The following is a 27,522-nucleotide window of genomic DNA, read 5'->3' on the forward strand; positions in this document are numbered from 1 at the left end:
TCATCAGTGTATCTCTCAGATACCTCTTTGAGAGAGAGAAAAAAAGAGAGAGAGAGGGGACCACCCCAGCCCCACTGAAACAACCTATTCAGCAAGGTTAGGAACAGGAGTTACTGGCAGTTTCTCTCTTCCATGCGGAAGAGCCATAACACTGAGTTAAGGAGAAAGACCACCTTCTTCCCTTGGAAAATCCTGCTACCGAGCTTGCAGGTGAGCAGCAGTTTGGAATTAGATCACTAAAATAAGGAGATGCAGAGGAGGAGGTTATGGGAGTGCATATTTATATATATATACACGGACAGTTTGCCACCAGGTGTGGTGTGCATTATAGATCAATTAATATTTCTCTGGGGATGACCTACCTAAATTCCTTATTGTTTTGCTACTTGTGAGTAATGCATCTGTAACAAAACAATGCTGATAAAATTTATATTGCAGAGCCCCATCACCTATAGCTCCTACTCACTACAGAAAAATGAATTTTAGGAGGTTCTGGAGATTTACAGGCACTCCTTTCCCCCTCTCTGAATGTAGCAGTCCTTAATGTACCAGTAATCCAAGGAGACTGAAAAACCTTTCAACGTGAGGTAAGGAAACTCTTCCATGAACAACATAGACACAATATTTAATGGTTATCCTGAGCTTTCAAAGGTTGACGGAAAACGCCAAGTTCTGCCAAGAAGCTGAAAACATCCCCTTTTCCAGTGGTCTAAGGCATCTATGCCTGGAAGCCACCTCTGACAGGTCTCCTAGTTCATAAATGTCTGCAATATGAATGCCTGCATCAGAGCTGTTCATCCAGTGATCTCCTCATGGTCACTGCTACTACTGGATCTGTCTTATCCTAAGATAAATATCTACAGTTGGCCAGATGAATCAAGTCCTTCAAGTGCCACTTTATCCCCGTGAACGACAAAAGGGTCTTCTGGTGACTAGCTCAGCTGTAGATGTCTGTGCTGTATAAAGGTGTAAAGTTAGTTAAGATGAATCCCATCCCAAGGTACAGGACATTAAATTTGTGTTATCTTAAAAAACAGCAATGCTAGTAAAGAACTGAAGATATAGTATGTTTTTGGATGTGCACAGGAGAGAGTAGGAACTGGAAAGGTGTGTTCACATATCTGGGGCACAAGTAATCTGTAATCAAGCTGGTTTTTCAAATGGCAGCTCTAAGGTGTTCAGAGTATCAGACCATTTCCCATATAAGAGAGAAATGTGTTCGTGGGCAGCTGCAGGTGAGGAAATCCCAGTTACTTATGAAATGTATTTCTTATGTATGTTTACAATCCATCATGTGCCTCCACTATTTATCACATAGATATTGCCATGCATTTAAATCGGTAGTTATGTGTACTCCCTGTATGTATTTATAATAGTGTAATGTATGTAACGAGAGAGAACCACGGAAAGCAAGCACTACCCGCTATCTGAGGAAGAACTGGAAACAGCAAATACATTTTTTAAAGTAACAGAATCATCCAGCAACCAATTTGTGAGTTTTGAAAAGCTCAATTTGGAAGTCACTTGAATAACTCTGGCTTTAGTAATGACTATAACAATTACAATTGCCAGCTCCAAACATCTGTGTTTGCATTTTAGAAAGGATACTGAGATACTGCAAGATGTAGTTCACGTGGTTCATTTTGTTCTCATTATGTTCTCAGCTAAATACATGGGATTTGGTGGATTTTAATAGGTAAACATGAGAAGGAAATTTGGTGCAGTGGCTCTAGCCCCCATTTTTCTAGAAGGAACTTGATCCTAGATGTGGCACAAACACAAGTCATTAATACAATCTGTCCGGAGTTAGTGGTTTCTATACGTTATTACGTATTTAAACATTCTCTTTAAATTGGGTCTGTGAGTCTCTTCAGGGCAAATGACTACATTTGGTTGTTGCCATTGCAGTGCTGGAAAGGGGAAGTAACCACAAGAGTTGCGTTACCACGTACCAGGCTCTCTGCAGGGAATACAGAACATATGCAGAAGAGGATTTGGATGAAACCTGAGCAACGTGCAATAAAACAAGAATGAACTTGGACAGCTTATAAGGGATGGGATTTACAGTGGTATTTGTTTGGCTCCGTCACGCTGACCTACTTTTCTGTCACTGGAATAGGAAGGAGGTGCTGCTGCTGGTCCTAGGCTCAGGCACGGTCTGAAAAAATAAGAGTTGCTCCCAATGTCTCTTTATTGCTCATCAAAGTCTTGGAGCTAGCCACCGCCAACCTACAAGCTTAACTTACCATCTTACTAATAGTTTATCCAATTTAGTATATATGTTACTTCTTGAATGAATAGCAGGGGCCAGAGTTGGTGCCCTCTGCCTGGCAGCCCTGTGTTCTCACGGCTTTGCTGTGAGCGGCGTTGTGCAGTGGCTCTCCAGCTGCCTTGCATCCCTGCAGCAGGCAACAGTATGCTGAGGCTGAATGTGTCTCAGGAAGAGTGGTATTGATTGACTTATTCAATATTTTTGCCTGCCAAGCTCTTGAGATGCAAAATGCAGTCTTCCACAACGTCTGCCACTTGTCGCATACTATTCTAAGCTGATAAAAAATGTAGAAAGAGAAAAGCTGTCCCATTGTTTTTGGAGCTCAGAGTGTTGAAGATAAAATTACACGCTATGAGTATATTTTGACAGGTGGCTCTGTTCTAAAAGTGATGTAGAAAAGGCAGTATGGGGCAGCATGCTTGTTTTTTCTGTTAGGGTTGTACATTGTCCAGGTACAAAGGTTATTTTTATGACTGCCCAAGCTGTAAATTCAGCTTGATCATTTCTCAGAGAGGAGTTCAGTTATCACCACTCTCATACATCATGACCAGTAATGACAACTTAGGTCCCCATTTTCCTTTGCATATAAAATGATGACTTCCATCATCATGAAGTTTTTGGTACTTCATCAGTGGCTTTACACAAGTGTAGCTGATCAGAACCTGCTTAAACAAGTAAATAAGACCCAAATCTAAAAGCATCCAGGTCCCAATCTTATTGTGTGTTCTTGTAGCAAGGATTATGTGATCTGACTTCGCATCCTCTATGTGGAGTACTGTCCTTACGTAAAGCATTTTACATGTCTGATCCTGCTCCTTAAAGGTTCTCCTTGATCTGGGGCTGGCCTTTTATATTTCTTGCCTGGTTTAGGTTTGTGGCACACGTGTCCTATTTTATATGCCTATTACCTGGGGAAGTGGATTAAGGCTGGCACAGATACACTGAACCCTAATCGCTTTAGAGGGCCTGCAGGTTTCCAGAGGTAGTAAGTACTTCAAATGTTTATAATGCTAGATTCAGCTGATGTTGCTTGAAATCCATTCAAGAAGCAGATCTGGAAGGCAGGAAGCAGGGACTGTTACATAGTCTTTTTTTTCTAAATATAATTGCCCTGTTAATACTATTTTATATACACTCAGTGCTCAGTTTTGGTCTTAGTGGTGTGGTGGTTTTTTTTCCCCTCGTGTTGGGGCAAGCCTGTTTCATATGAAGCACTGTTTTCACTGCAAAATATATCCATCACCCAATGCCTTGGCTGCATAACTTCTCCTATGAGAGTTTCAACCTACTCTGCACAGCACTGGGTCAAAGGCAGATTGCTGGTGAGTCATCTGTTTCCAGCTTTTTGAAAAAGTGATAAAATATAAAATGTGTTTGTGCTGAGGTACCTGGATTTGTCATCTCGAGGTCACTAGACAATGGTTTACTCAGAGGAGTCAAGGGGATTATAAAGCACCTCCAGTGCTCAGAAGCAGCACTTGTACATGTGATGTACAATCTGTCCCATGCTCTCCCGGTTGGAAAGAAAGCATTTGCAGCATTAGCATCCTTAGGCTTTATAGATGTGAGCAGGTACCGTCCCGCTCAAGGATGGTACCAGTGCTGTCACTGTTACCATAAAGACAACACATCTTTTGTGGGTTGATTTCAGTTTGACTCTGTAGAAGCTCTGGGCAACAACTTGTTTTTTCTTTTTATTGTCAAGTTATATCATGATATCTAGCATAGCCTTTAATCAAAATAAACAACAGTAAGGTTGCTTTTAAGGAAACAATTTTTTTGAGACGACAATGAATTGAAGCAAGCTGACTGGTCATGTATTTACTTTGAGGAAGTGAGAAAGAAATAAGAAGACAGACGTAAGAAACTAGTTTCTAATCATTGGAATCAGACTCTGGAAAAGGCTTCCACAGAGTGGTAGCTATAAGAAAACTGTTGTTTTTAAGATGGAGTTTAAATAGGTTTATGGAGAAGATCAGCTGATAGGATATCTGCAATATGCAGAGATCAGAGATGTCCCAAGAGGTCTCTGGAGTCCCTTGTTCCTTCTGAATTCCTTTTGTATTTAGAATCCAGTTATTTTTGCTCAGGTTTATCTGTTTTACTCCCATGTTGAAAAGAAAAAAGGAATCCAGTATAAGGGTCCAAAAGTGAAGATTTCCCAACAAACATTCATTTTGATTTTGAACGTGTTGAGTACCCAGCAAATCCTTCTTTAGGAAAACTTTTGGTGAAAGTGTGCCACTTCTTGCACTCGCCTCCATCCTTGCCTTTCTAGACAATAGTTCTTCCAGTTGTTTGCTGATAAGCTGTGTTGAACTGTGCTTCCAGCTGTGCTGGCTCTTGGGTCACAGGGGAAAATCACTGATGGGGCTATGGGTCAGACTGAAGAGCCTTCAATGAAAATCAGATCTTTTATTGTCCTGGTCAAGAAATCTGTGCATGCTGTTAAAAAATAAATTAGCCAAGGTAAATTGAAAATGGAGCTGTAGAGATAGTTGGCGTAGCTACCCTGCTAATCTCTAATCCGGGTTACCACAGCGTTCTTCTAGAAGTCAGTCAGTGCTCGGGAGACCTCTTCCAGCAGAGAGGTCTCTTCCAGGCAGCCAGGAGCAACAGCATGACACTTGTACGAGAGACCGTGGCTTCCCCTGTGTTCCCACAAGCAGCTCAAAGCCGTCATCTTGTGCCTTCCTGACTGTCTGGTTTGCATCTAAAGTACCTTCGAGACGACTAACTTTGGGGAGGCTTGTAGCCCTGCTGCAAGTCAGCTGAGGAGCTCCAGCTGACAGTCTCCAGAGTAGACTAGTGGGGGGTTGCACAATGAGGATTTCCAGTCCTTAAAACGTCCAGAACAGAGAGTTTGGTTCAGGATTTTGCCTGAGGGGAAGAAAGGTATTCTTACGTTCCTGTTTTGTGATGGCAGGTCTGCCTCACCTGAATTGGTGTTTTCACCGCTACTGCACATTGTAAAATTCAAAAAAAATATCTATTTTCCTTTTTTTTTTCCCCCCCAGTTTTTGTGGACTTTTTTATCTAAACCATGATGTGGTATTTTAGAGGGGGCAAAGCTGGGTTCTTGGTCTTTCTTGGGTGGGTCCTTCAAATCAGAGCAATAGATCTGCTGCTGCAAACTACTGATCATAGATCCATTATGATAGCTAAGATGTGTTGATGCTCCAAATTACTGAGTTAAAGCTTTGCCCTCTGATATTTATTTAAAAATAAATCCTTTGGATTATACTGAAAATTTGAACTGTCAAGAAATAAATGGTGTGGTGAACTGAACTGGTCTCTTAAGCTGCCCTCAATTTAGCTGTATTGCAGTAATCTCTCATTCACCTTTCATTGCTGTCAGCAGCCTGCAGGATTTCTTTTATATTTATGATGGAAATGTCTGTCTATGAATCATGTCACTGAGATGTATGTATTTTTGCCACTTCAAGGAATTAGTAAACAGTGCATAGTTTCTCTGATAAAGAACACCGCAATGCTGTGCCATTTGTACCAGTAGATATTTCTTCACGTAAACAGCTTTCTTGCATAAAAAATTCCTTATTTTCATGTGTGGTAGGTGAAAGGTATTTTTGTTAAGTAAGTGCATATAACTTCATTTCTTATTTTTCCATATTTTCACTGTCAACATGTATTTCTGTAAAACTTTTGGTGACAGTAGGTATTTATTAACAGGCTTTTGCAAGTATTTTCTTATTACAGTTACATAGTGCCTTTATCATAGAAAAACAGATGTATCTGAAATGCAGGAGCCTGGTGTACCTTTCTTGTTTTGGAGTCCCTTTGCTAAAATCTGTGGAAACTGGATAATTTGCATTTTAAAATATCACTTACCATCAAGTACAGAACTTTTTCATATACAAAATTATAGTAATAAAACATGATTTCCTTTTAATTAAATATACTAAGCAAAAATGTAGCCTACTGTAACTTTGCAAGTTATACATATATTATTAAGTAGTTTTAAATAATATTTTTTCGCTTTTAATTTCAGTCACCTGCAATACCTAAGAATTTTTAGGAAAGATAGATAAATAGCTCTAACAAAACGCAAAGCGCTGAATATTTTGGAAGACTGCGAGATCCTTTTCATTTGATCTGCTGTTTGTTATTGTCACTGTAGATTATGGATGAGAACACCTGCAATTATCCTCCGGTTAATATACTTTTGAATTGGAAGAAAGGGCAGAGCTATGGTGCAGCTGGCAAGTAGTCAGCTAACCTCCATTGCAAGCATTTAGAACAACTCTTCAGTGGGGCTTCTTAATGATATAATACGTAGGGCTGGCTTTTCTGACAACCCGTGGAACGTGATAGATGATAGTGACCTTTTCTCTAAATTAAACCAGAAAACCGGGAGCTGGCAGGGCAGTGCGCTCAGGCGCACGAGCTTTGGGATAGCAGCTTCCTTTCCTGCCCCTCGCCCCATAGGTACATTTTTTATGTTTATTTTAAAATTATGTCAGTATATTCTGGGCTATATTCTCATCGCCAATTCATTGAGCCTCCTTCACACTTTATAGTTTTGAAATAGTTATATTTGTACTTATATAATGTAGCAGCAGTTAGCGCAGGCCAGAGGACTGTCTAGATTTTATTCCCTTTTCTGCACAAAAGCAAACTCTACGAGTGAGCAACTCTCTACTGCTTGCAAATGTGTATGCTGAGAAAATCTTCTGTCTTGTTGTGTAATTTCTCGTACTTGCCTAAATAAAAGGAAAAAAACCCTGAGTGAGCTTTTCTGAAATGAGTTTACATTTTCAGAGAAGGAGTTAAAGAGCATACTTGGCTTGGGTATCTATTTGTCCTTAGGGAAACATTTTCTATAATAACGTGTACCTCAGTACTATTTTCTCTTCAAATTTCTTTGTGTGATTATGGGGGTTTTTTCTGCTGTGGTCATCTACAGCTATTTGTAAATTTTTCATAATATTAATTTAGACTAGAAGAGAAATCTGCCTCGTTTTTCAAGAACCAAACCACATTTCTCTATTTTATTATATTAGTGATTAAAAAATACTGCTGTTTTCTTCTGCAGAACTGTAGTAAGACACCTAAATCTGGTGATTTCTAGTTGCAGCTGGGTATTTATTCCTTTGAGAATCTCTCCCTCCTATCAGATGCTGCTGGTAACTGTTGTCAGGTGTTCGAGTAGCTGTGCTCTGATGGCAGGCGTGAAGTTGTCTATTCGTTTTCTAAGCAAAGACCAGATGTTTGTTCTGGGGTAAGCAGACTGATTTGCAGTTAAAACCTAAAGTAAAGGTACATCATTGCAGGCTATGAAACAGCCACGTCTCAAGCCGCATGTGACTCAAAAGGTAGAAAAATGTGAGAGCCAGAGGTAATCAGCTTCTTCACCACCCTGTTCATCTGGGGTATTCATTTACGCAAGTGAAGAACGGATGGGTTATGCTCTCCCCTGTGTTAACAGAGGAGAATTCAGATTTGTGCCGTGGACTAATTCATGCTTTTCCCTTGCTCTACATGGAGATGGCGATAAAAACAAGGCAAAGGCCTGTATTCCATTAGGCCAATGGGAACTCACCGGTTGCTTTTAGGAGCCAGTGATAAATCTGTCTCCCTGGGAGACTGCAGCAAGCATTGAGGCACACCACCTCCAGCTCTGGCCACTTCACGTACTTCCAGTTACTCTGAGCAGTAAACCGTTGCACACCGAAAAAGAAACTGGGAAGGCTTTAAAAATTTGAAGTCCTGCAGGGTTATACTGGGCCCGTGAGAGGTGAAGTCTTCATCATTTTGTGACTGACAATGTCTTACGCAAGAAAGAGCTTTGCACAGAGTCGCATGGCTACAGCACTCTGGTAATAGTCATGCCACTGCTGGCTGTTAGGCTTATCCATCAGAAGTCCAGCTTTTGCATTTTATTCTAGTGTCTTTAATATATTCACACTAACCTTTAATATATACACAATATTGCGGGAAAAACTACACTGGGACAAAGAACAAAGGCAAATATTGCTGAAGAAATTTTAAATAATGTGCAGATCTTTTGCGGGCATTGATTCATGTGCTTCATGGTGTCAATAATTGTTTGTGAATTGCAGCCATTTTTTTCCTCTGAACAGAGCATTACTCCTGAAATATAGTCATTAGCTATTGATTAGCTCTACAGTTATTTTTATGCATCAGTAATTCCAATAAAAAATAAGTAGCACTTATTTTACACCCATGTGTAAGATCCGTACATTGTTCATTAGTAACTGAAAGTCTTTAGAACATTTTTTTTATTGCAGAGACCACATTGATGTTTTCAATAGCCATAAGTCTCAGGACAAATGGAAAAAGTCTTAAGGGCTTTTTTTTTTGTTTAGGGTTTTTTTTTTTGATGGGGGAGTTGTAAATGTTCTGCTGTCTCAGGACAGGGCTGCAATCAGAAGGACATATTTGTCACTGTTTGGTGCTAATGTAATTTCCTGTTTTTCCTACTGTATGACTCTCCTTTTAATCCCAATTGTCGGTAATGTGCTATTTTTTGATTAAATGATGAAACCTGAGATTCAGCAAGGAGAAAATAATTAAAACTATTTGTTTCACAGACTGTCAGCAACTATTAGGGTTTAGACAAATATAAATTAAGTTTTGTTTTCCCTAAGCCATGTTACAGACTTTGCAAAGTTCACAAACAATTGTAATCCTCTTTTATTGAGCACAGATTTAAAAGTAAAGGTCAGTTATATTTTGGTCACTGAGGAGTTTATGTAAGTGGTAAAAACCAAATGTTTAGATTATTTTTATATAAAAAGCATGCTGCTTGGGAAACTCTTGCTTCTTCATTGTGGCTCCCTTACAGAGCTCAGGGACTAAAAACTAGCCACATCAGCTCAGCAGATGTTTGCAGAGCAAAGTGGGCTTTGCAGCTTGTCCCTCCAGCCACAGGAGTGGCTCATGCCCAGGAAGGGCCGAGCAGCAAAAGGGATTGTGGCTGATGCTGGTGGCCTCCATGCCCTGAGACCGGCCCTGCTCGCACTCCTTCCCTGCAGCCCCGTGCACCCAGCAATGCAACATGCTGTCACACCACTGTTTCAATGCCCCTTGAGATTTTGCTGCAAGAGGAGCCTTGTTTTCTGCCCTGCTCTAAGGGCTTGGCACTGCTTGCGGACCCACCATTTCTCCTATCTTCTCAGATTTGGCTGGGACAAGGTATTGATGAGGTTTCACCTAATATTTCCCTCTTCTTTCTGTACTATCAAAAGGCTTGGGCTTGCTCCTTTGTTTGCTCCAGAGATGGTAACAGCCGTCTGCCCCAAGAGCTCATGCTTTGAAGACTGCTCTCTACCCCTTTTTGGTTTCTGAAGGGGCTCAGTGACACGGATGGGTGATCTGAGGAGGGCGAGTGTCAGCGCTGCACTGGGAGCCCCTGAGGAGCCCCTCCTCTACATGGCATATGGGCTACAAAAAGGGATCTGATCCAACGGGGACAAGTGCCTGTCGTGCTGATATAGGAGCCACGCGCAGTGAGGTTGTGGTGAGGGCCTGGCAAGAGGCATTTAGGAGTTTAGGAGGAGGAGGAGGTGATTCTACCTCTACTCTGCTCTGGTGAGACCCCACCTGGAGGACTGCATCCAGCTCTGGAGTCCTCAGCATAAGAAAGACACCGACCTGTTGGAGCGGGTCCAGAAGAGGGCCACGAAAATGATCAGGGGGATGGAACACCTCTCCTATGAGGGAAGGCTGAGAGAGTTGGGGTTGTTCAGCCTGGAGAAGAGAAGGCTTTGGGGAGACCTTATTGCAGCCTATCAGTACTTAAAGGGTGCTTATAAAAAAGATGGGGGCAAACTTTTTAGCAGGGCCTGTTGCGACAGGACAAGGGGGAATGGCTTTAAACTAAAGGGGGGTAGATTTAGACTAGATATAAGGAAGAAATGTTTTACGCTGAGGGTGGTGAAGCACTGGAAGAGGTTGCCCAGAGAGGTGGTGGATGCCCCATCCCTGGAAACATTCAAGGTGGGGTTGGACGGGGCTCTGATCAACCTGATCTAGTTGAAGATGTCCCTGCCCACGGCAGGGGGGTTGGACTAGATGACCTTTAGAGGTCCCTTCCAGCCCAAACTATTCTATGATTCTATAAAGGGGAATGAATAAGAGCTGGGACTATCTGTGAGACTGTTGTGGGGCATGATGAAAGGGCAGGCAGAGAAATGGGTGAAAGTTTAGACTGCAGACGTGCTTTGCATGCCACCTAGAGAAGCGGAGTTCTAATCTTGATTGGAACAATTCAATTCCACTGTGAAGTACATATTAAATAACAATAGGTGGCTGCAGAGCTGTGCAGACTTGCAGGTGAAGAGCAGAATTTTAAGCAAGCTGCTGGGCGGGCGGGCGAGGCGGCGGGGAGGGCTGGGACAGACAGTCTGCACTGGCATTCAAGCCTCTGCTCAGACCTCAGCCCATATTTTTACGAGTTAAAAGCAGTTACTAAACTGCAGCACAGTTCTGCATTAATTCAACGGGAATTTTTCCTGGGAAGCAGAAGTTTAATCATCTGGAGCATAGCTGTTTGCAATGTATCACCGCGAGCGAGCGAGCGAGCGAGCGGGGAGGGCTCATTGATTGGACTCTCAAGGCAAATGGACATGTGTAGCGAAATGGCATTAGCAAAGAGCGTGGTTCAATATGGGCTCCCTAAACAAAGTGAATTATTTCAGCACCAGATGAGTCTGTAACATGTATTTATCGAACCGTAAAACCTCACAGTATTTGTTTCCCATTCTAAACAACTGCTCTAACCTTTTAGTCAAAAAGCCCTACGAATACAAGCGCAACAGAAACTCTCCTGGGGCACTTAATAAAAAGAAAAGGTTAATTCTCACTGCGTTATTTTGGCTATTGATAATTCTGCAGTTGTAAGTCTCTGGGTCATAGCTACCTATGCCCTTAATAAGTCCAGTACCAGAAGGTCTCTGCAGAGGCAGGAGCTATCTGGGAATGAAATAAAAAGAACATGAAGATTTTTTAAGATTCTTGCCCCACAACATTTTTTATTTTTTTTTTCCCCAGTAGCAGGCTGGGGGAAGACTTTAGGTGTGGAAGAGATTAAATGTTTTTCTCCTTTCTGGTTTTTCATTGTCCTCCTTCAGATAATGAGATTTGCCACTATGAATCTCATTTTTGGAACTTGAACAAATTCTTCCTGCGACACGAGCCAGGACAGTCGGTTTAGTCATTCACACAGGACTGGGGTGTACCGTGTCACCTGTACAGCAACACGGCACTTCTGCTGTGACTTCTGTCATCCGGCAAAGGAAACAGGAACAGGGGAAGGACCACATCTGTCACCAAATCCAGTCCTGGCCTTTGCAGGGGAGACATTTTTCACAAATTAATGGCTCCATCTGCTACTTTAACGAAGATTTACAAAACAACTTAGAAATAAGCCTTGATATTAAAATTAACAAAATCAGTGGATAGTAAATCTGGGTCTTGCTACTTACTAGTACTTAACAATTTTCAGTACATCCCACTTCCCTGCTTTCCTTTATCAGTTTCACTGACAAGAACTGCCACCTTTGTTTTTCTCTCTCTGCCCCCTTGCAAACTAATAATATTTAGTTATTAGTTATTAGGAGTAACCTCCCCAGGCTAACATCCCCCTCTGCACTACGAGTACCAACCTGCCCTTCTTTCAGACTGTTTAGCTGATTAGATGTGATGAGTTTAAACTCACAAGTAATTGTTTTCAAGATGGAAGCTTTTTGCTTCCGTTTCAGACCTTGGGAAGCATTTGTGCAGCTGAGAGTTTGCGTGTTCGCTCTCTCTATAATGAGCTCTGCGGTAAAAGATATGATGCCTCAGATCTTCTCTGACATAATTTTAGAAACATGACTAACCTCATTGGAATTAATGGCATTATTTGCCTGTGTAAAGTTATACATGTTCTTTGGGGCTCTTCTGAATTGAAGCCATCGAGAGGTTCCTTGGTGGACACTAAAGAGCCCCGAGGCTGATTGTTTTAAGCAAAGGGATTTAAGTTACAGAGCTTAAACTCACTTTCAGTCTACACAATAAAAAGCTTGGTTTGAATAATAAGATTTAGTCCTCCTTTGCATTTGCATTTTAAGTTATTTTGTGAAAAACAGGTTGATTCTGGTGGCTTAGTAAGCATTCAGATATGTCGATTTGCAACTGAATATAGCCTTTGCCTTTAAATGTAATACTTCTCTTGGGTAACGGAGAGGATAAGCTACGTAAACAGTTCCATAATCGTATGGTTTCAGAATCTATCTGTGATTTCATCACTTTAGCATTCTGTTGTGATAGAAAATGGGAAATGGTAGTTTTGTTTACAAGATGACTAATTTTTTTCTTTACTTTTTTTACAAGCTGCTTCCAGATGAAATATGAGTTTAATTAAAATGAAGAGAACTGTCATTTTTAAAGGGTTTTATTACTTAAACAGAAATACCTTGAACTTATTGGGCACATTTTTCTCATCAAAACCGAGGCTATATAATCTGTAATTACTGACTTGAACTAACTAATTCTGTTTACTGTATCTGTCAGAAAGATAGGATTAGAAAATCTGAGCCACTCTCACCTATTTCTATTCTTTCACTAAAATAACTATAGCAAATCAGTCTACTCTTCTTGTTTTCCATCTTTGGAGTATGTCACTCGGGACAGACCTAAATTAACCCACTTGTTTATATCCTTTTGGTTTATCGTTCCAGATTAAATGCTGTAATTGCCAGCAACTGGAATTATAGGAAACATAAATTTGCAGAATAAGATTCTTTCCCTCCCCACCACTCTTATCTGTCTTCCAGCTTGGGCTTTCTCCTCTCAGCTTGGGCAATATTGCAAAACTGTAATTTAAACACAATAACTATAGAGAAAACAGAAACCCAGACCAGCTGGGGCATGGGCAGTGCTAAACGGTATTTTGCGATCTGCTCGAAACTTCTTCTTTCCAGCCAGTGCGGCCTCTGCAGGACTATCATGTTTCAGTCCTGCAGAAAGGCTCGGAGTCAGCAAAAGGGAAAAGGAGACAAAGGCTGAGACCCAGGGCGAGGATAAGCGCTGCGAGGTGATGTCTTTTTCCACACAAGAGCTTTGTGGTGAGCAGACAGCTCTGCTGTTGACTTGCCACCTCCGTGGCCCCGGACGCAGGGCTGTGCGTGGGCCCCCCGACCCCTCAGTGGGACGTGTTGCAGCCCAGCTAGAATGCTGCTGCAACGTAGACGTGAGAAATTTTGGGGAAAGTGTATTTTTGCTTTCATCTCTCCTATCTTCCCAGGCGTGTTTTCATCTTGCATGCTATTAATGCAGAGGTGTAGCATCATGTAGTCATTTTGAGTTAGTTTGTGTGCTTTCTTATTTCTGGTCCTCATCTGTGCTATCACAGGCACATGGCCAGCCTGAGTCCTGGAGTAGAAATGTCCTCTGCCGACTTTACCTGGTGATCCAGGAAGGGATTTGCACCTTCTCACCTGAGCTGTCTGGTTTCAGCAAGTGCCTCCAGCAGGCAGGTGAGAAACCTGGGCTGGCAGCTAGCATCTCCCAGCCCCACTGCCCGGCTGAGCCCACGGGTGGAAATAGCCCCTCTGCTCTTTGGGGTGCAAAACGGGGGTTGTAGCAATTTAAACAGAAGAGGCTGTGAAAAAGCCGCTGGTCTGTGTGATTTGGGGTTATTTCACTTTGTCTATGTTCTGTACAGTTTTTATGCTTTGAATTTTATGCTTATGAACTACTATGAACTACTACTCTTTGTAGTTCATAAAGGTTTGCTATATTGCGGTTATCTTTTAAATATTTAGGAGTTCCATGCCCATCCTGGGTGCTTATAAGCATTAAAAAAAATAACAGTCCTTACAAGAAAGTTGTGAAGTTGGAGATATGTCAGTTTCCTTTTTCTGAGAAGGGAAAACAAGACATATGGGCAAAGTGACTTGTCAAATGTTAAACACTAAGTAAAAGAGTAGAGATTATGGTAGGGGGCTACAAGTCAGAGGTGGTCATATATCTTATGCCTGAAGTCTTGTGTTTTCAGCAAAAGCCGGCAAAGACATTTTACTTTGCGTGAGCAGGCAGATAATAAAATAAATTGGTCAGCGGTATATGCACTCGGGAGCATCCTCTTCAGCACTTAGAGCCTTGCTGTGTCTCCTGCTCTCTGCAGTTGGTAAAAATGCAGCTAGTGGCTATAGATGGCTATAAACTCTTCAGAAGGGACAGGCGAGGAAGGAGAGGCGTGGCTCTGTATGTTAGGGAGTGTTTCGATTGCCTAGAGCTCAACGATTGTGATGATGATACGGTCGAGTGTTTATGGGTAAGGATGAGGGGGAAGGCCCTCATGATCTGGATGAGGGGATTGAGTGCACCCTCAGTAAGTTTGCAGACGACACCAAGTTGGGCGGGAGTGTTGATCTGCTGGAGGGTAGGAAGGCTCTGCAGAGGGACCTGGACAGGCTGGATCGATGGGCCCAGGCCAACTGTATGACGTTCAACAAGGCCAAGTGCCGGGTCCTGCACTTCGGCCACAACAACCCCATGCAGCGCTACAGGCTTGGGGAAGAGTGGCTGGAAAGCTGCCTGGCGGAAAAGGACCTGGGGGTGCTGGTTGACAGCTGGCTGAACATGAGCCGGCAGTGTGCCCAGGCGGCCAAGAAGGCCAATGGCATCCTGGCCTGTATCAGAAACAGTGTGGCCAGCAGGAGTAGGGAAGTGATCGTGCCCCTGTACTCGGCACTGGTGAGGCCGCACCTCGAATACTGTGTTCAGTTTTGGGCCCCTCACTACAAGAAGGACGTTGAGGTGCTGGAGCGTGTCCAGAGAAGGGCAACGAGGCTGGTGAAGGGTCTGGAGAACAAGTCTTCTGAGGAGCGGCTGAGGGAACTGGGGTTGTTTAGCCTGGAGAAGAGGAGGCTGAGGGGAGACCTCATCGCTCTCTACAACTCCCTGAAAGGAGGTTGTAGCGAGGTGGGTGTTGGTCTTTTCTCCCAAGTAACAAGCGATAGGACGAGAGGAAATGGCCTCAAGTTGCTCCAGGGGAGGTTTAGATTGGACATGAGGAAAAATTTCTTTACTGAAAGAGTGGTTAAACATTGGAACAGGCTGCCCAGGGAAGTGGTTGAGTCCCCATCCCTGGAGGTATTTAAAAGACGTGTAGATGAGGCGCTTAGGGACATGGTTTAGTGGGCATGGTGGTGTTGGGTTGACAGTTGGACTTGATGATCTTAGAGGTCTTTTCCAACCTTAATGATTCTATGATTCTGTTCCAAATGTAAACACTTTTGTGTGCTTTTCTATGTTGTTTCATTTTGATTGCCAAAATCTGGCATCATTTGAAAGAATTCATCGAACTAAAGATGACCCATGTACTGGTATAAGATAATGCATAGAAAATGAAAGCTCTAAAGCTTTCATGGTTGGTTGTTGTTTTAAGTCCTCTTTAATTTTGATCCATTCACATTTTGATTCATAGTTAAATTGTGTCTTCAACTAAAAAATTGTGCATAATAATTAAATGATGCAGATGTTCCAGCCACTACCTATCAAAGAGGTCGCCTCTCCAAGAGCTTTGTTGGAGGAAGGAGTAGTCTTATGCTCTTGTTCATATTTCTCAGATAGAAATAGTTCAAAACTCAGTAGAATTAAAGCCTTGTGTAGTTAATAAAAATAACAGGATGGTTCCTTACCATATATCTAGCATGAATACTAAGCTGTAATTAAGTATTCTTACTTAATGATAGATTAGTCTAAATCTTGGAATGAAGAAGATTATATTGAATTACTCGCATGATACTGTAATTATGGCCATAGAGCTGGTAGTAAACAAATAAGTTGTGTATTTTCCTTTACAAACACAGAAAAGGAGTAACAGCCTAGTGTGCAAGGCATCAGGATTAGGATTTAGGAGGCTCATTCGTTCCTCATCTCTTCTGACTTGCGCATTTACTTCAGTAATCACTTGCCTGTCTGTGAATAGAGGTGTTGCAGAAAATCCCAGATTGTGTGGAGATACCCAGGACAATTCTGAGTGATTTAAGTCAGGCATCCTCAGCAATAGGTAGCTCTGGGACATCACCTTGTTTCCAGAGGGCTGGTTAACCAGAGTGCCATGGTCCCAGAAGAGGCTCCATCATTTTGTGAAGTACGTGTACTCTCTCGGCTCTCTCCTCCTGTTTTTGCCTGCCTTATTTCCTAGAGACTGGATGTTCTTCCAGCAAGTGACTGTCTCTGGCTGGATGTTTATGCAATGTCTGGGGCAGTAGGCTCCTATCTGTCAAATTTTGCATACTGTTACTGAGCTGAGTGAGGTAACAACTGTAATGTAATTTGAGTGGCTGCAGTGGTATCTCAGTTCTGACTTTGAAGGCATTGCTGTCTGATGCAAAGCGAGCTTAGGGATCAACATCCAGGCAAAGTAATCTTCCTCAATGCACTTGACAAAATGAACAAAGGATTCAGTTATGATTAATGACTTTGACCCAAAGTTTCAAGTCCCTGCTCAAATTCAGTCATGTAAAGTTGGGTTCTTGTTTCTGCTTTGAAAATTGCTTAAAACTAAACATTGTTCTTTTAGTCCTTCATTTCAATGGCTTGGAAAATGCAAAGTATGGATCCACAAGCACTTCTGCTCAAATCACTGAGGTTATATTGCACTCCTAAGTGAGAGAGATTCAGCTTGAAATTAAGACACACAAATTTATTTTTGTCGTATCTGCAAGTGAGTTCACTGTTGAAGCTGCTATTTGAAGTCAACGGAGATCTCTTCAGTGTGGCCCAGAAAGCTGGGCAGCCAACAGGGGCTTCATTCAGCTGCCTGATAACATAGGCATCTGATGCTATTTGAGATGACCCATGATGTCCTGCGTAGTCTGAAGCAGCTGCTTTGGAAGAGGAGGGTTTTCAGAGCCATGATCACTGTCATCCTCAGTAAACCTTTGCTCATGTTTTGAGTCTGACAGAAGAGCCATCCCAGGGCTTCAGAGTAGAGCTGCTTGGCGATTTTCCAGCAAAACAGATTTCTCGGAAGACATTGCTCTGACACAAAACAAAGTGAAACCTTCCACCGCTGACTCCATCAGAAGATTCATGGGAAATCAGGCATTCAAGGCTGTGTGCCTGCCTGCTCCTTGGGCTCCCTGAGCCACAGGCTGACCGTGGCAGTCTTTTGGGGACAGTTCCTTTCTTCCATGGTCTACTTTCTCTACAGGTTTCCCAGCCACCTACATGGGGGCTGATGTGAAGATGAGGTGGGGCTTCCCAGGCTCTCTGTGTACCTGGATTTTTTTGAAAAATCTTTCCGGAAAGTTTGATTTCAATAGAAGGGGAAGGAGAGGTTCAGGTTTTGATACTTTTTGTGTCTGTTTGCCAGCTATCTCTGCTTCTGTTCTTTACAGCATCTTGTGCTAGGATGGGAGGGAAAAGCTTCTCTTTTTCCCAGAATAGGCATGAATTATTCATATTATAAAAGTTCCTTTCCTTCAACATTTTGGTATTTTTTTAGTTTGAAAATTGCCTTGTGTTCTTAAATCATCAATGTTTCGTCTTTTATTATTTATTCATATCTTTGATTCAGAAATGGTTTCTCTGTAGCCACAACACTGTCAGGAGAAAGGCTTCACATTTTAAGTCAGCCATTTCTGTTTGTTGCTTCTGTCTTTTTTAAAGATTAAATCTAAAGAATTTTATTATGCAGTGAATTTATTAAAGAATTCTCTTTTCTGTGAGTTGGGGATTGAAGAGAAATTAATTTGGTGGTGCTGACTGGGTCTCTAGGGAGAACTGTTTATTCAGTAAAACATCTCTGTCTTTCTGCTCTATAATCAAGGAAGAAATTGGATAGAAAGAGAATAATAGTGAGCTACACAGGAAAGAATAGGAGGAGAAAGAGAACGCAGATGGAAACCAGGGCTTTTGAGTGAAGGCAGAGATGTCTGAAAAGCTGTGCTGCCAGACCTCTCTGGCAGCTTTGACTTCCTAGGGATCTGACAGTAGGTCCTGGCCACCACTCTTACCAGGACTTACAGTCAGCTGTTACAGCCTTATTGATCAAAGGTTGCCGAACACGTCTTTACACCTGCATCATGGTTTCTATTCTAGCCTTTTTTTTCGTACTCAGTGTTTCAACTGATTACTTTTTGGCTGAAATTTTCAAAGCAACGATCACATTAGGAGGTCTAGACACTGAAGAAGTTACACAACAAGCGTTGAGCACACATAGCCCATGTCTTCACCAGGAGGCTGTGACACTAGATCAGCTGTTGTTATTTCACCTCAGAGTCTTGCACCCGTAAGTAACCTGGTTTTGAACTTATTCAGTAGTTCACAGCTCATAGTAATCAGTGCTCCCTAGAACACAGGTAATTTGTTTCTCACAAGCTTGTTTGCTTTGATATTAATGGGAATGCAATCCCAGCTACTCCATTTCTGTCAGTTTTCAAACTATTCTGTGTTGTGGTGGCTTCGTGTTTGTCTTTGTTCTTGAGAGTCAAGCAGTGCGTTGAGGGTGACAGGGTGTCACCCCTCCATTAGCTGCCAGCAAGTAGATGAAAGGCTTTGCTGTACCAAGTAACAGTAATTTCATGTTCTCATTCTTGCTGCTAAGCCCCACTGTGCATATGCATAGTACTGTTCAGGTATCCCAGATGATCACTGTCTTTCCTGAAGAAAGACAGAAAAGACAGAAAACTCTGTATATACAGAGTTTTCCAGTCCAGAAGCAAGTCAGTAAAATACTAACATTTGCAAAACATTACCAGAATAATTAACATTGAGAAAACTAAAGGAATGCTGGCAAAAGAGCCTGAGTACCCAGGCCCAGAAGATGGCCTGTTCAGTGCTTGCTGTGTCTTCCTAGCTGGAACCTGGGAGATGTGTCACTAGCCAGAGACGTCTCATCTTCTTACCCAAGCCAGGAATGGCCTGATGGAAACTCACCCATTTAAAAAAGTGAGGAGCAAACACCCTGAACCCCCATGCCAAAAAAATCCCTGGAAGCTCCTTTAACTCATCAGCCCATGAGTGGATTTCCCATATGAACTGAAAAGTGCATGATATAATGGATGTGAGTACATGAGGTAGGACCACTCTTATAAAACCAGTGTCGCTGAGTGTTCCTACAGCAGTCTACTTAACATTGCTGATGAGAAGCATTCCACCAATACTTAATGTATTCTGCATCACAAATTGTATGGATAAAGGTGTTTTAACATGTTCTTCCTCAGCATTAAGTCATTTGCCAGCATAACAGGCAGTCCTGGGTGCACATCTGCCTGTTAGGTCCCTCATTCGTGTCCCTCAAAATGCAACTGCGATGTCAGTCATTGAGTTTGCCAGCTGCTTCCTGCTCTCTGTCCTCTTTGCCCAACCTTCTCTCCTACCATCTCTCAAGATGGCAGCATCCTGAAGTCATAAAATACAAACCAAGTACAATCAATTAGCCGATTGACTGGGGCGAGGGGAAGCTATTCCAGAATAAGTACTCCTCTGATACCATGGGTTGTATCACTACTGCTTTTTCAATCATATGGCAAACGCTGTCAGCCAATACAATTTGAAGTATATGCATGCCGTCCATTTAAACTGTTCGTCATAGTGTTTAAGACACATAGCAAGGTTCTCACTGTTTGCTGGTAGTTACTGAAAATGGTACTGGGAAAATGAATAGATTGCAAAAGAGGAATTATAGGAGCTTATTAGTTTTGTTTCCTGTCCAATTTTCTGTGGTTTCCGATGGACATACCATACTGTCTGCCCAGGACTCTGAGCTATGAATTCAGGTGGAGATGGAACTGGATGAGTACATGGATTAACAAGCGAAGCGCCACCAAGCCATCATGTATGGCTTGATGCAGACTGACAACTTCCAAAGAGTTAAGCTGTTGCGCCTGTTGTACACAAATGAAAAGGATGTGACATTTCATGGCGACATGGCTGTAGGGACTGACTGTCGTCAGCTAACACATTTTGCGAGCATTAGCGCCTAGTATTGACAAGATTATATGGCACTTAGAAATGCATTAATCAAATTGTGTTAACTGGCAAGTCTTAAAAAAACAAAACTAAAACAGAAACCCTCTTAGTGTATGTCCCAGTTTTCATAGAACAGAATATTCCATTTGATGCTGAGGGAAAATTATTCTATGTTGATGACTTACTATTGATGAATATTTAAAAAAAGAAATAGCAAAGCTTCTGTAAAAAAAACATCTTTTTCTTTGGGAATAGATAGTGCCAAAATAATGTCATTTTGTGTATATAGACTGCATTTTGCTTAAATAAGCTGGTCACATGCAGTCTTTTCTCTCCTTCTTCCGCAGCCTACCCATGTAATGAGGAATACAAAGATATGTATTTTCAATCAGACCTTTATTTACTGTTGAAGGGATACTGCGAACAAATAGTTAATTGCAAAAGAGTGTAAAAATAAAAGACGTGATCAATACTGTAACAAGTAAAAGGAATTGCAGATGCAGAATTTCATTAGGAAGAAGTTAAGCAGAAATCAGTTTTACTTGGATATGACAAAGGTATTAATTACAGTTGCTTGGATACTAATAATATAATAATTTGTAAACAAAAATCCAATTTAAAACAAGTTCAGCACAAATAAGTTGGTAACTGAAGAGTGAAGAAGCATCATGCAATTTATAGGAATCCCTCTTGTCTTAGGACAAGTCCAGCCAATTCATGAACAAGTTGTTACTGATCCTATATGTATGTATATTATTCTGTTACTGTTTGTTTTGTTGTTGGTTTTTTTTTAAATTCTGGCAATGTGTAGAGTCTTGTCCTCTGTGATTTGACGGATACTCATTATTATTGCCTGTCTACCTGCAACTTTTGGTATAATACTTCAGAGTCCCAAAGACAGGAACTTGTTTCTGTTTGTATAGAGCATCATGACAAACATCCTGGGTTTTATAGATCAAGGTATTCAACCACTGGCTGGTGATTTCTCTGGCCTGTGATCAGGTGCTCTCCTTCCTAGAAGGCCATTGGCATTAAAGGATGGGCCAGATGTGTTGCTTTGACAGTAGTCTCCTGCTTGTGGTCATTTTCTTTTCCAAGGGCTTTATGGTTCCTCCTCATCTTTTGATGGGCTGTCTTGTGGTAAAAGAAGAGCTATGGGTCTCCCAGGAAAGTTGGCAACCAGGAGTGGGGCTGCCACTGCTGGAACAATTAATCCTGCTCCCTGTGCAGATACTCATTAATTAATTGCTCCAGTGGTTGCAACCTGCTGCCGGCTTCTTCCTTCCCAAGAGCTCCTCAGGTGCTGGCGCACAGGCAGGACGTGTGTGCGAGCGTCTGTGTGTCTGTGTGTGTTGCAGTTGATCTATGGGTGTGTAGTAGATCCAACATTTTGGGAAAGGGTCTTGACTCTGTGTGGGCAGGTGGATGTACAGTGTTTTCACGGTAGGTATGGGCGTGATCCAGAGGTGGAATCACAGCATGTGCTTTTCTTCCAGCCCCTCAAAAAGGTAGGTCATCCACCCAGCCAGAAGGCCAGGGGACTCCTGGTGTAGGGCTTCCTTTTTGCTTTCATTAAAACAGAAAACATGCCAAAACAATGAAGAGATCCTCATGTAAAGGAACATTAAAGCTTTCAGCATTAATTAAGCACTCAGAAGATGGGATAAGACAATTAATTAATCATACATATGCAACTCTTCTCCCCGTTGCACTGGAAAAATTGTTTCCTTTAACTTAAATTATTATACACTAATTGCTTAATGTATTACCATATTTTTTTCCTTATGTGTTTAGATAATTGCTTTTAGCAACAAGTGATAGAAACTAAATAGGAATTTTGCATTCAGAACCTTCTACTCAGCATATTAGATATGGTGGACAGGATGAAAAACAAATTAAATCTTGTGAAAAGTTACACAAGCTGACCTTAATGGACGGTGATGATGTCACTGTTCTTATAGACTGGTCACAGTGTGGCCGTGTAAGCACATTTATTATTGTCTGAGCATGCTCGGTATTTTCTTTGTATTGAAGAATAGGAAACAGTTTGCTATATAAAATGGTTTGGTAAAGGCCTACTAGGGCTGCATGAATAAAACCAACAACTGTCTTTCAACTCGTACGTAGCCTTTATTTAGCATATTTGATATTATTTTGAATAGAACCCCTCTGGTGGGGAACTTACTTGACATATCATAAAAAAATAAAAATCTTGATAAATCCTGCATATCCTGAGAGAACCTTCCCATCGCATCAGCAAAGGCACATGGTATTTCTGATGCTGTAGGAAGTTCCATACAGACCAGTCTCTGAGGCTGTAGAGAGCCCTGCTCATAAGAACATAATCACACAAATTCCGCCCACAGACAATTTTTTTAAAGCATTTTAGTTTTGAGCTGTTGTCATTGAGATTTGGGAGTCACCGACATTGACATTTATACTTGTTTGTGCTGGAGAGCTGTTGAACACAGGAACATAACGTCCAGTGAACCAGTGCATGGTAATGGTTTATCTGTGTCACTAGATTGTTAAGTAAAGCACAGCAGTACCCTAAAAACTTTTGGTTTCTCTCTGTCATCCAGAATAAATTGCATAAAATATGAATGCTCATATTCATCATTGTTCTGCTGCTTTACAGTGTTAAGATATTTTATATTGCATCATAGCTGATCATGATAGTAGCCACTGTGAGCATGTGGACTCCAACTTTTTGGACTCATCCTGATCCTGCGAAGAATTATGCATGCACATAGCTTTATGTTGCTTAAATAACCTACTAGATGTGAATAGCACAATTTTCCATAAGATGAAGAAGGGTGAAGAAGTAGTAGTAGAGTACTAAACTAAGGTAAATAAGCACTTTGTTAGTGTTTCTAGGTAGTATCTCACAGTACAATCATCTTCTTAAAACATAAAAAATATTCCAGCAGTTACCTGGACCTGACTTTTTTTTAACGTACTGACTGATACTTTGCTGAGAGAATAGCACGTTGGCTAGCTGAGTTACCATCTTATTTCATTAGGTGGTGTTTGGAACAGGACATGCTGTCTTTGTGTGGTAACTGGTAGTAAAAGCTGGCTATTTTGTGGCCACTGAAGGAAAGTATGGTGGTATTACTGCTCTTTGCAGCCTGTTGACATCAGTAGTTTTCCTTCAGCTTAAACACCTTTGATCAAGGGCTTGGCATGGAACCAGTGGGGCTCTGTGCATATGGAAGTACCTCAGCAGGACACATTTCTTCTTCAGCAGTTCACTTTTTGGGGAATGTGCCTGTGGTCACACAGGGAATGTGTTTCCCTTGCAGATGCTGAGGGTGCTCTGCCCTGGCGGCAGCTGGAGAGGTCGCGGTTTGGGTAACCTTGTCTTACTGTGTCACATGGCTCTAACTTATTTGTAAATGAGACCAAATGCCAGATGCATCAGATAAATTAATTATTTCTAATAAGTTGGGTTGTATTTATTGTACAGCGGGAAAACAGAGAAGTTGTTTCTTTTTAAAATACCTGCACCTTGTCACAAAAAGCTTCAAATTACTTATATTTGTATTTTTTTTAATTAGGCACTGAGTAACCTATTCAATACTGTCTCATTCATCAAGTGAGTTCTTCAGGAAAAGAAATCCTGTCAGGTGCAGCAGACAAACCTATGAGCAGCATTGGTACTGTTAATGACTCAGAGAATGACTGAAAGGGTTGTAAAATGACACATTATTATCTAGCAGGCATTGATCATAATTATATCACTGATAAAGGCAAAACATATCAAATGTTGTGTTTTAAATATGCCCTTCAATAAAAGAAAAAAAAAAGCCATTGAAATAATTTCAGTGATAGCTGTGTGATCCTGCTGAATGCAAAATGGAAATATTTTGCATATCCTTGGGATGAAAGGAGTTATCACTCTAAGATATTCACTTATTAATTTTCATTCAATACTCATGGTATATCAGACATTATAGATCTTTCACCATTTTGCTTTATGACACTGCAGAACTCTGATAACTATGCTCTGTGTAAAATGTAATTCCCTGGTTTACCTGCCTGCTTGGATTGAACTGTGGAATCTTAATTTGCTGTCATGGTTTCCATAATCCTTTGCTCGTGTCATATTGTTGTTACAATGAACAAATCGCTCCTACAGTATAGGTTTCATCTTCTTAAGGCAGAGTACAGACCCTTTCATCCTTGCAAAGTGAATAATTAAGCTAGGATTTTAATATTTGTGTTTGCTTTTGGGTTTATTAGCTCTAACTGTGAAAACTAAAACAATTATTTTGTATGCTCCATCTGACTAGCACTTGAAAAAATGGACCAGAGTTTTCCATATATCTGTTCTGTGGCTTTAAGCCACAGAACAGCACTGTTGTAGAAACGGACTGTACTCTGCCAGTTGGATAGGTGGCATTTTTACCATTGCCAGCTTGAGGTTTGCATAAGGACCACAAATGTGATGCAAAACTAGGGAAGCTGGTTGTCACTGGTAAGGTCCTACAGAATAATGTAATTCTTCTATTGTACCTGCCCTGCCTGAATTTTTTGTTTGTTTGTTTCTGTAGACTCCAGAGGAAGGAGCCTCTACAAGCATCTATGCAGCAGTATCACCCGAGATGGAAGGAGCTGGCGGCTGCTACCTTTACAATGAGAAAAGGACAAAATCAGCTGACGTAGCATATGATGAGGACCTGCAGAGAAGGCTCTGGACAGAAAGCTGCAAGATGGTTGGCATTTCTGATGAATCCAGCAGAGTTCCCTAGAAGAAGCCGCTTCCAGCTGGGTAAATGAAATGTATTGACAAGCATCTTAGGTGAATTCTTGCAGCATCAGTCATCATCCTGGAAATCACTGTTCAGTCTCAAAGGCAAACAAGAACAGCCCTGTTCTTCACTTGAACCCCTAGTCTGCTAGGGTGTGGGGGGAGTATTCCCACAGAAAGAGGTAGTGGTTGGTTTTAAATCTAACCATCAGTTTTGTAAATCATGATGTTTCAGTCTGTGATTAAAATACAATCTTTAACCTTGTGCGGAGTTGAGTTTTCATTTTTTGTTCAACCAAAAAAAAGACTTTCCCTAGTGAGCGTGTTCTGTCTGTGGCATGTTGAACTTAAGCCACCTTTGTACATATAACTTACTCTTTTTAAATCGGTTTTAAAAGTTGCAGCTTTTTCCTTAAGCTTCATTGATCTTTAAGATACTTTATAATGAATGTCAGCTTGGTCTAATGCAGACATTTGGCATTCATGATCATTATGTTGTTTCTATCATAACGTTAGTTTTATACGTCAGCTTTTATCCAGAGGTTTTAAGTGAAGGTCAGAACCAAAAAAGATGTAAATAAATATGGTCTTCAGGCAGGATATTGAATTCAGTTGTTTTCTGTTTGAGTTCAGCTCTCCTTTAAAGGCAAGCCGTAAGAACGAGGAAGGGATCAAACATAATAATGGAGACACCGGATTTGGCAGAGGGTGCAGTCGGTCTGTTGTCTTGGCAGTGGGCTAAGATTACTTGTCCCCTTTTCTCCTGAACCCGTGTAAACTTGCGTCCACAACTTTTTGCGTTTTCTTTGGCAAGGAGATTCACTCATCTACTGCCCGCTGCATGAAGAATCACCTCTTTTAGTTGGTTTTGAACCTAGTTCATATGAGTTTCAAAACTAGAGTTCATGGTTTGGAAGAGACAGCAATCGATTAATGCCAGTCCACTTTTTTTCACATTGCTAAGGGTTTTGGAGACTTCCAACATGTTCCTCAAACTGTCTCTTTGCCATGCTGAAGAGTAGTCTCTGCCACTCAGCCGAGCACAGCAGCAAAAGGATATTTTCCCTTTGGTTATGTATTTCTTTCCTAAAAATTCCTAACACCTGTTTTACTTCTAATTTTATTTGACTGTCTCTAAGTGTGGAGCTGATATTTTTTATGAAACCGTTTTTGGTATACCCTAAGATTTCTCTTCTGAGTCGGATAGTGGCCAGTCCGGATGCCATCAGTTTTGAGCATGCTTCGGTGTGTACAGTTCAGGGAACTCTACCTATGTCTGCCAAAGTGAAGCTTCAAGAATGATGTTCACATCCATGGAGTAAAGAACAAAACAGACATGTGGCAATATAAAGATAGCCTGAGTTTCTACAAGCCCAAATAACTAAAAGAAAAAACTGGATTGAAGACAGACACAACATTTTAACAGGGAAGGTGATAAACCATGAGAATAATTTACAGAGAAACTTCCCCTGGAAGTTTCAGTCAAGATTAGAAGTTTCCTCAAAACACCTAGAAGGCTCCGGGGAAACCTTATAGCAGCCTTCCAGTACTTAAAGGGCGCCTACAGGAAAGATGGGGAGGGACTTTTTATCAGGGAGTGTAGTGATAGGTTTTAAACTGAAAGAGGGTGGATTTATTTTAGATATTGGGAAGAAATGCTTTACTGTGCAGGTGGTGAGACACTGGAACAGGTTGCCCAGAGAAGTTGTGGATGCTCCATCCCTGGAAGTGTTCAAGGCCAGGCTGGGTGGGGCTTTGAGCAACCTGATCTAGTGGGAGATATCCCTGCCCATGGCGGGGGGGGGGGTGGAACTAGATGATCTTTAAGGTCCCTTCCAACCCAAACCATTCTGTGATTCTATGATCTCTCCTTAGTGAGAGAAACTTTCCAAGCGTGGACTCTGTGACTAGGGAGCCTGAACTCTTGCTGTTAATGGAGTAAGCTCTACCCTACTCCCATCTCATTCATTTTAGGTGCTGTCTGAAAAAGCAGCATAATCCTATAAATGTCCTTGCATTTCCTTTTTTAGGATACACACAGCGAAAGAGACCAATAGGCAGGCATAAATCTTATATTCACTTTGGAGCACTGGAAATTACTGCGTGATAGAACTAAGTGCAAACACAGTGTTGTGCTCTCATTTGCAGCAGACTAGAAACAATATGAACGTGTTCCTATGCACTGAACCCTGGACTAATATCCCTTTTGGGCTTTTTAGCTCAAACTTGGTACTTTACTGACCATATCTCCAGCCTCTGGTTCAGAGAGAGATCACATCTAACTGAAAGAAAGCATACTAATATGTCCAGAGACTAGCAAGGAGATGCAGAGACAAAAAAATAGTATGAACAAAGAAAAACAGACGAGTACAAAAATAATAAAAAATCTGAAGGAAAGCATATTTCCCCTCTGAGTTAAGCCATGCATGAATTATTCCTAGCTTCTTAGAGTTAGTATATACAAGGGTTAGCAGCAGGAAATTTATCACTCAGTCACTATAGCACTTTCTCGGTATGACTGGCTGACTTTTTTTTTTTTTGGTAA

General features: G+C 41.4%; 1 protein-coding gene across 1 annotated transcript in view; it reads left to right on the forward strand.

The window, feature by feature from the left end:
* Positions 1-25,242, forward strand: part of DHRSX (dehydrogenase/reductase X-linked) — a 172,435-nt gene extending 147,193 nt beyond the window's left edge. Inside the window, 1 exon segment of the mRNA XM_076358422.1 lies at positions 24,781-25,242. Coding sequence (XP_076214537.1) covers positions 24,781-24,978 — 198 coding nt within the window. The 3' untranslated portion in view covers positions 24,979-25,242.
* The last annotated feature ends 2,280 nt before the right edge of the window (positions 25,243-27,522 follow it).

This window comes from Aptenodytes patagonicus, chromosome 1 (genome assembly GCF_965638725.1).
Source record: "Aptenodytes patagonicus chromosome 1, bAptPat1.pri.cur, whole genome shotgun sequence".
In the NCBI taxonomy this organism is placed as follows: domain Eukaryota; kingdom Metazoa; phylum Chordata; class Aves; order Sphenisciformes; family Spheniscidae; genus Aptenodytes; species Aptenodytes patagonicus.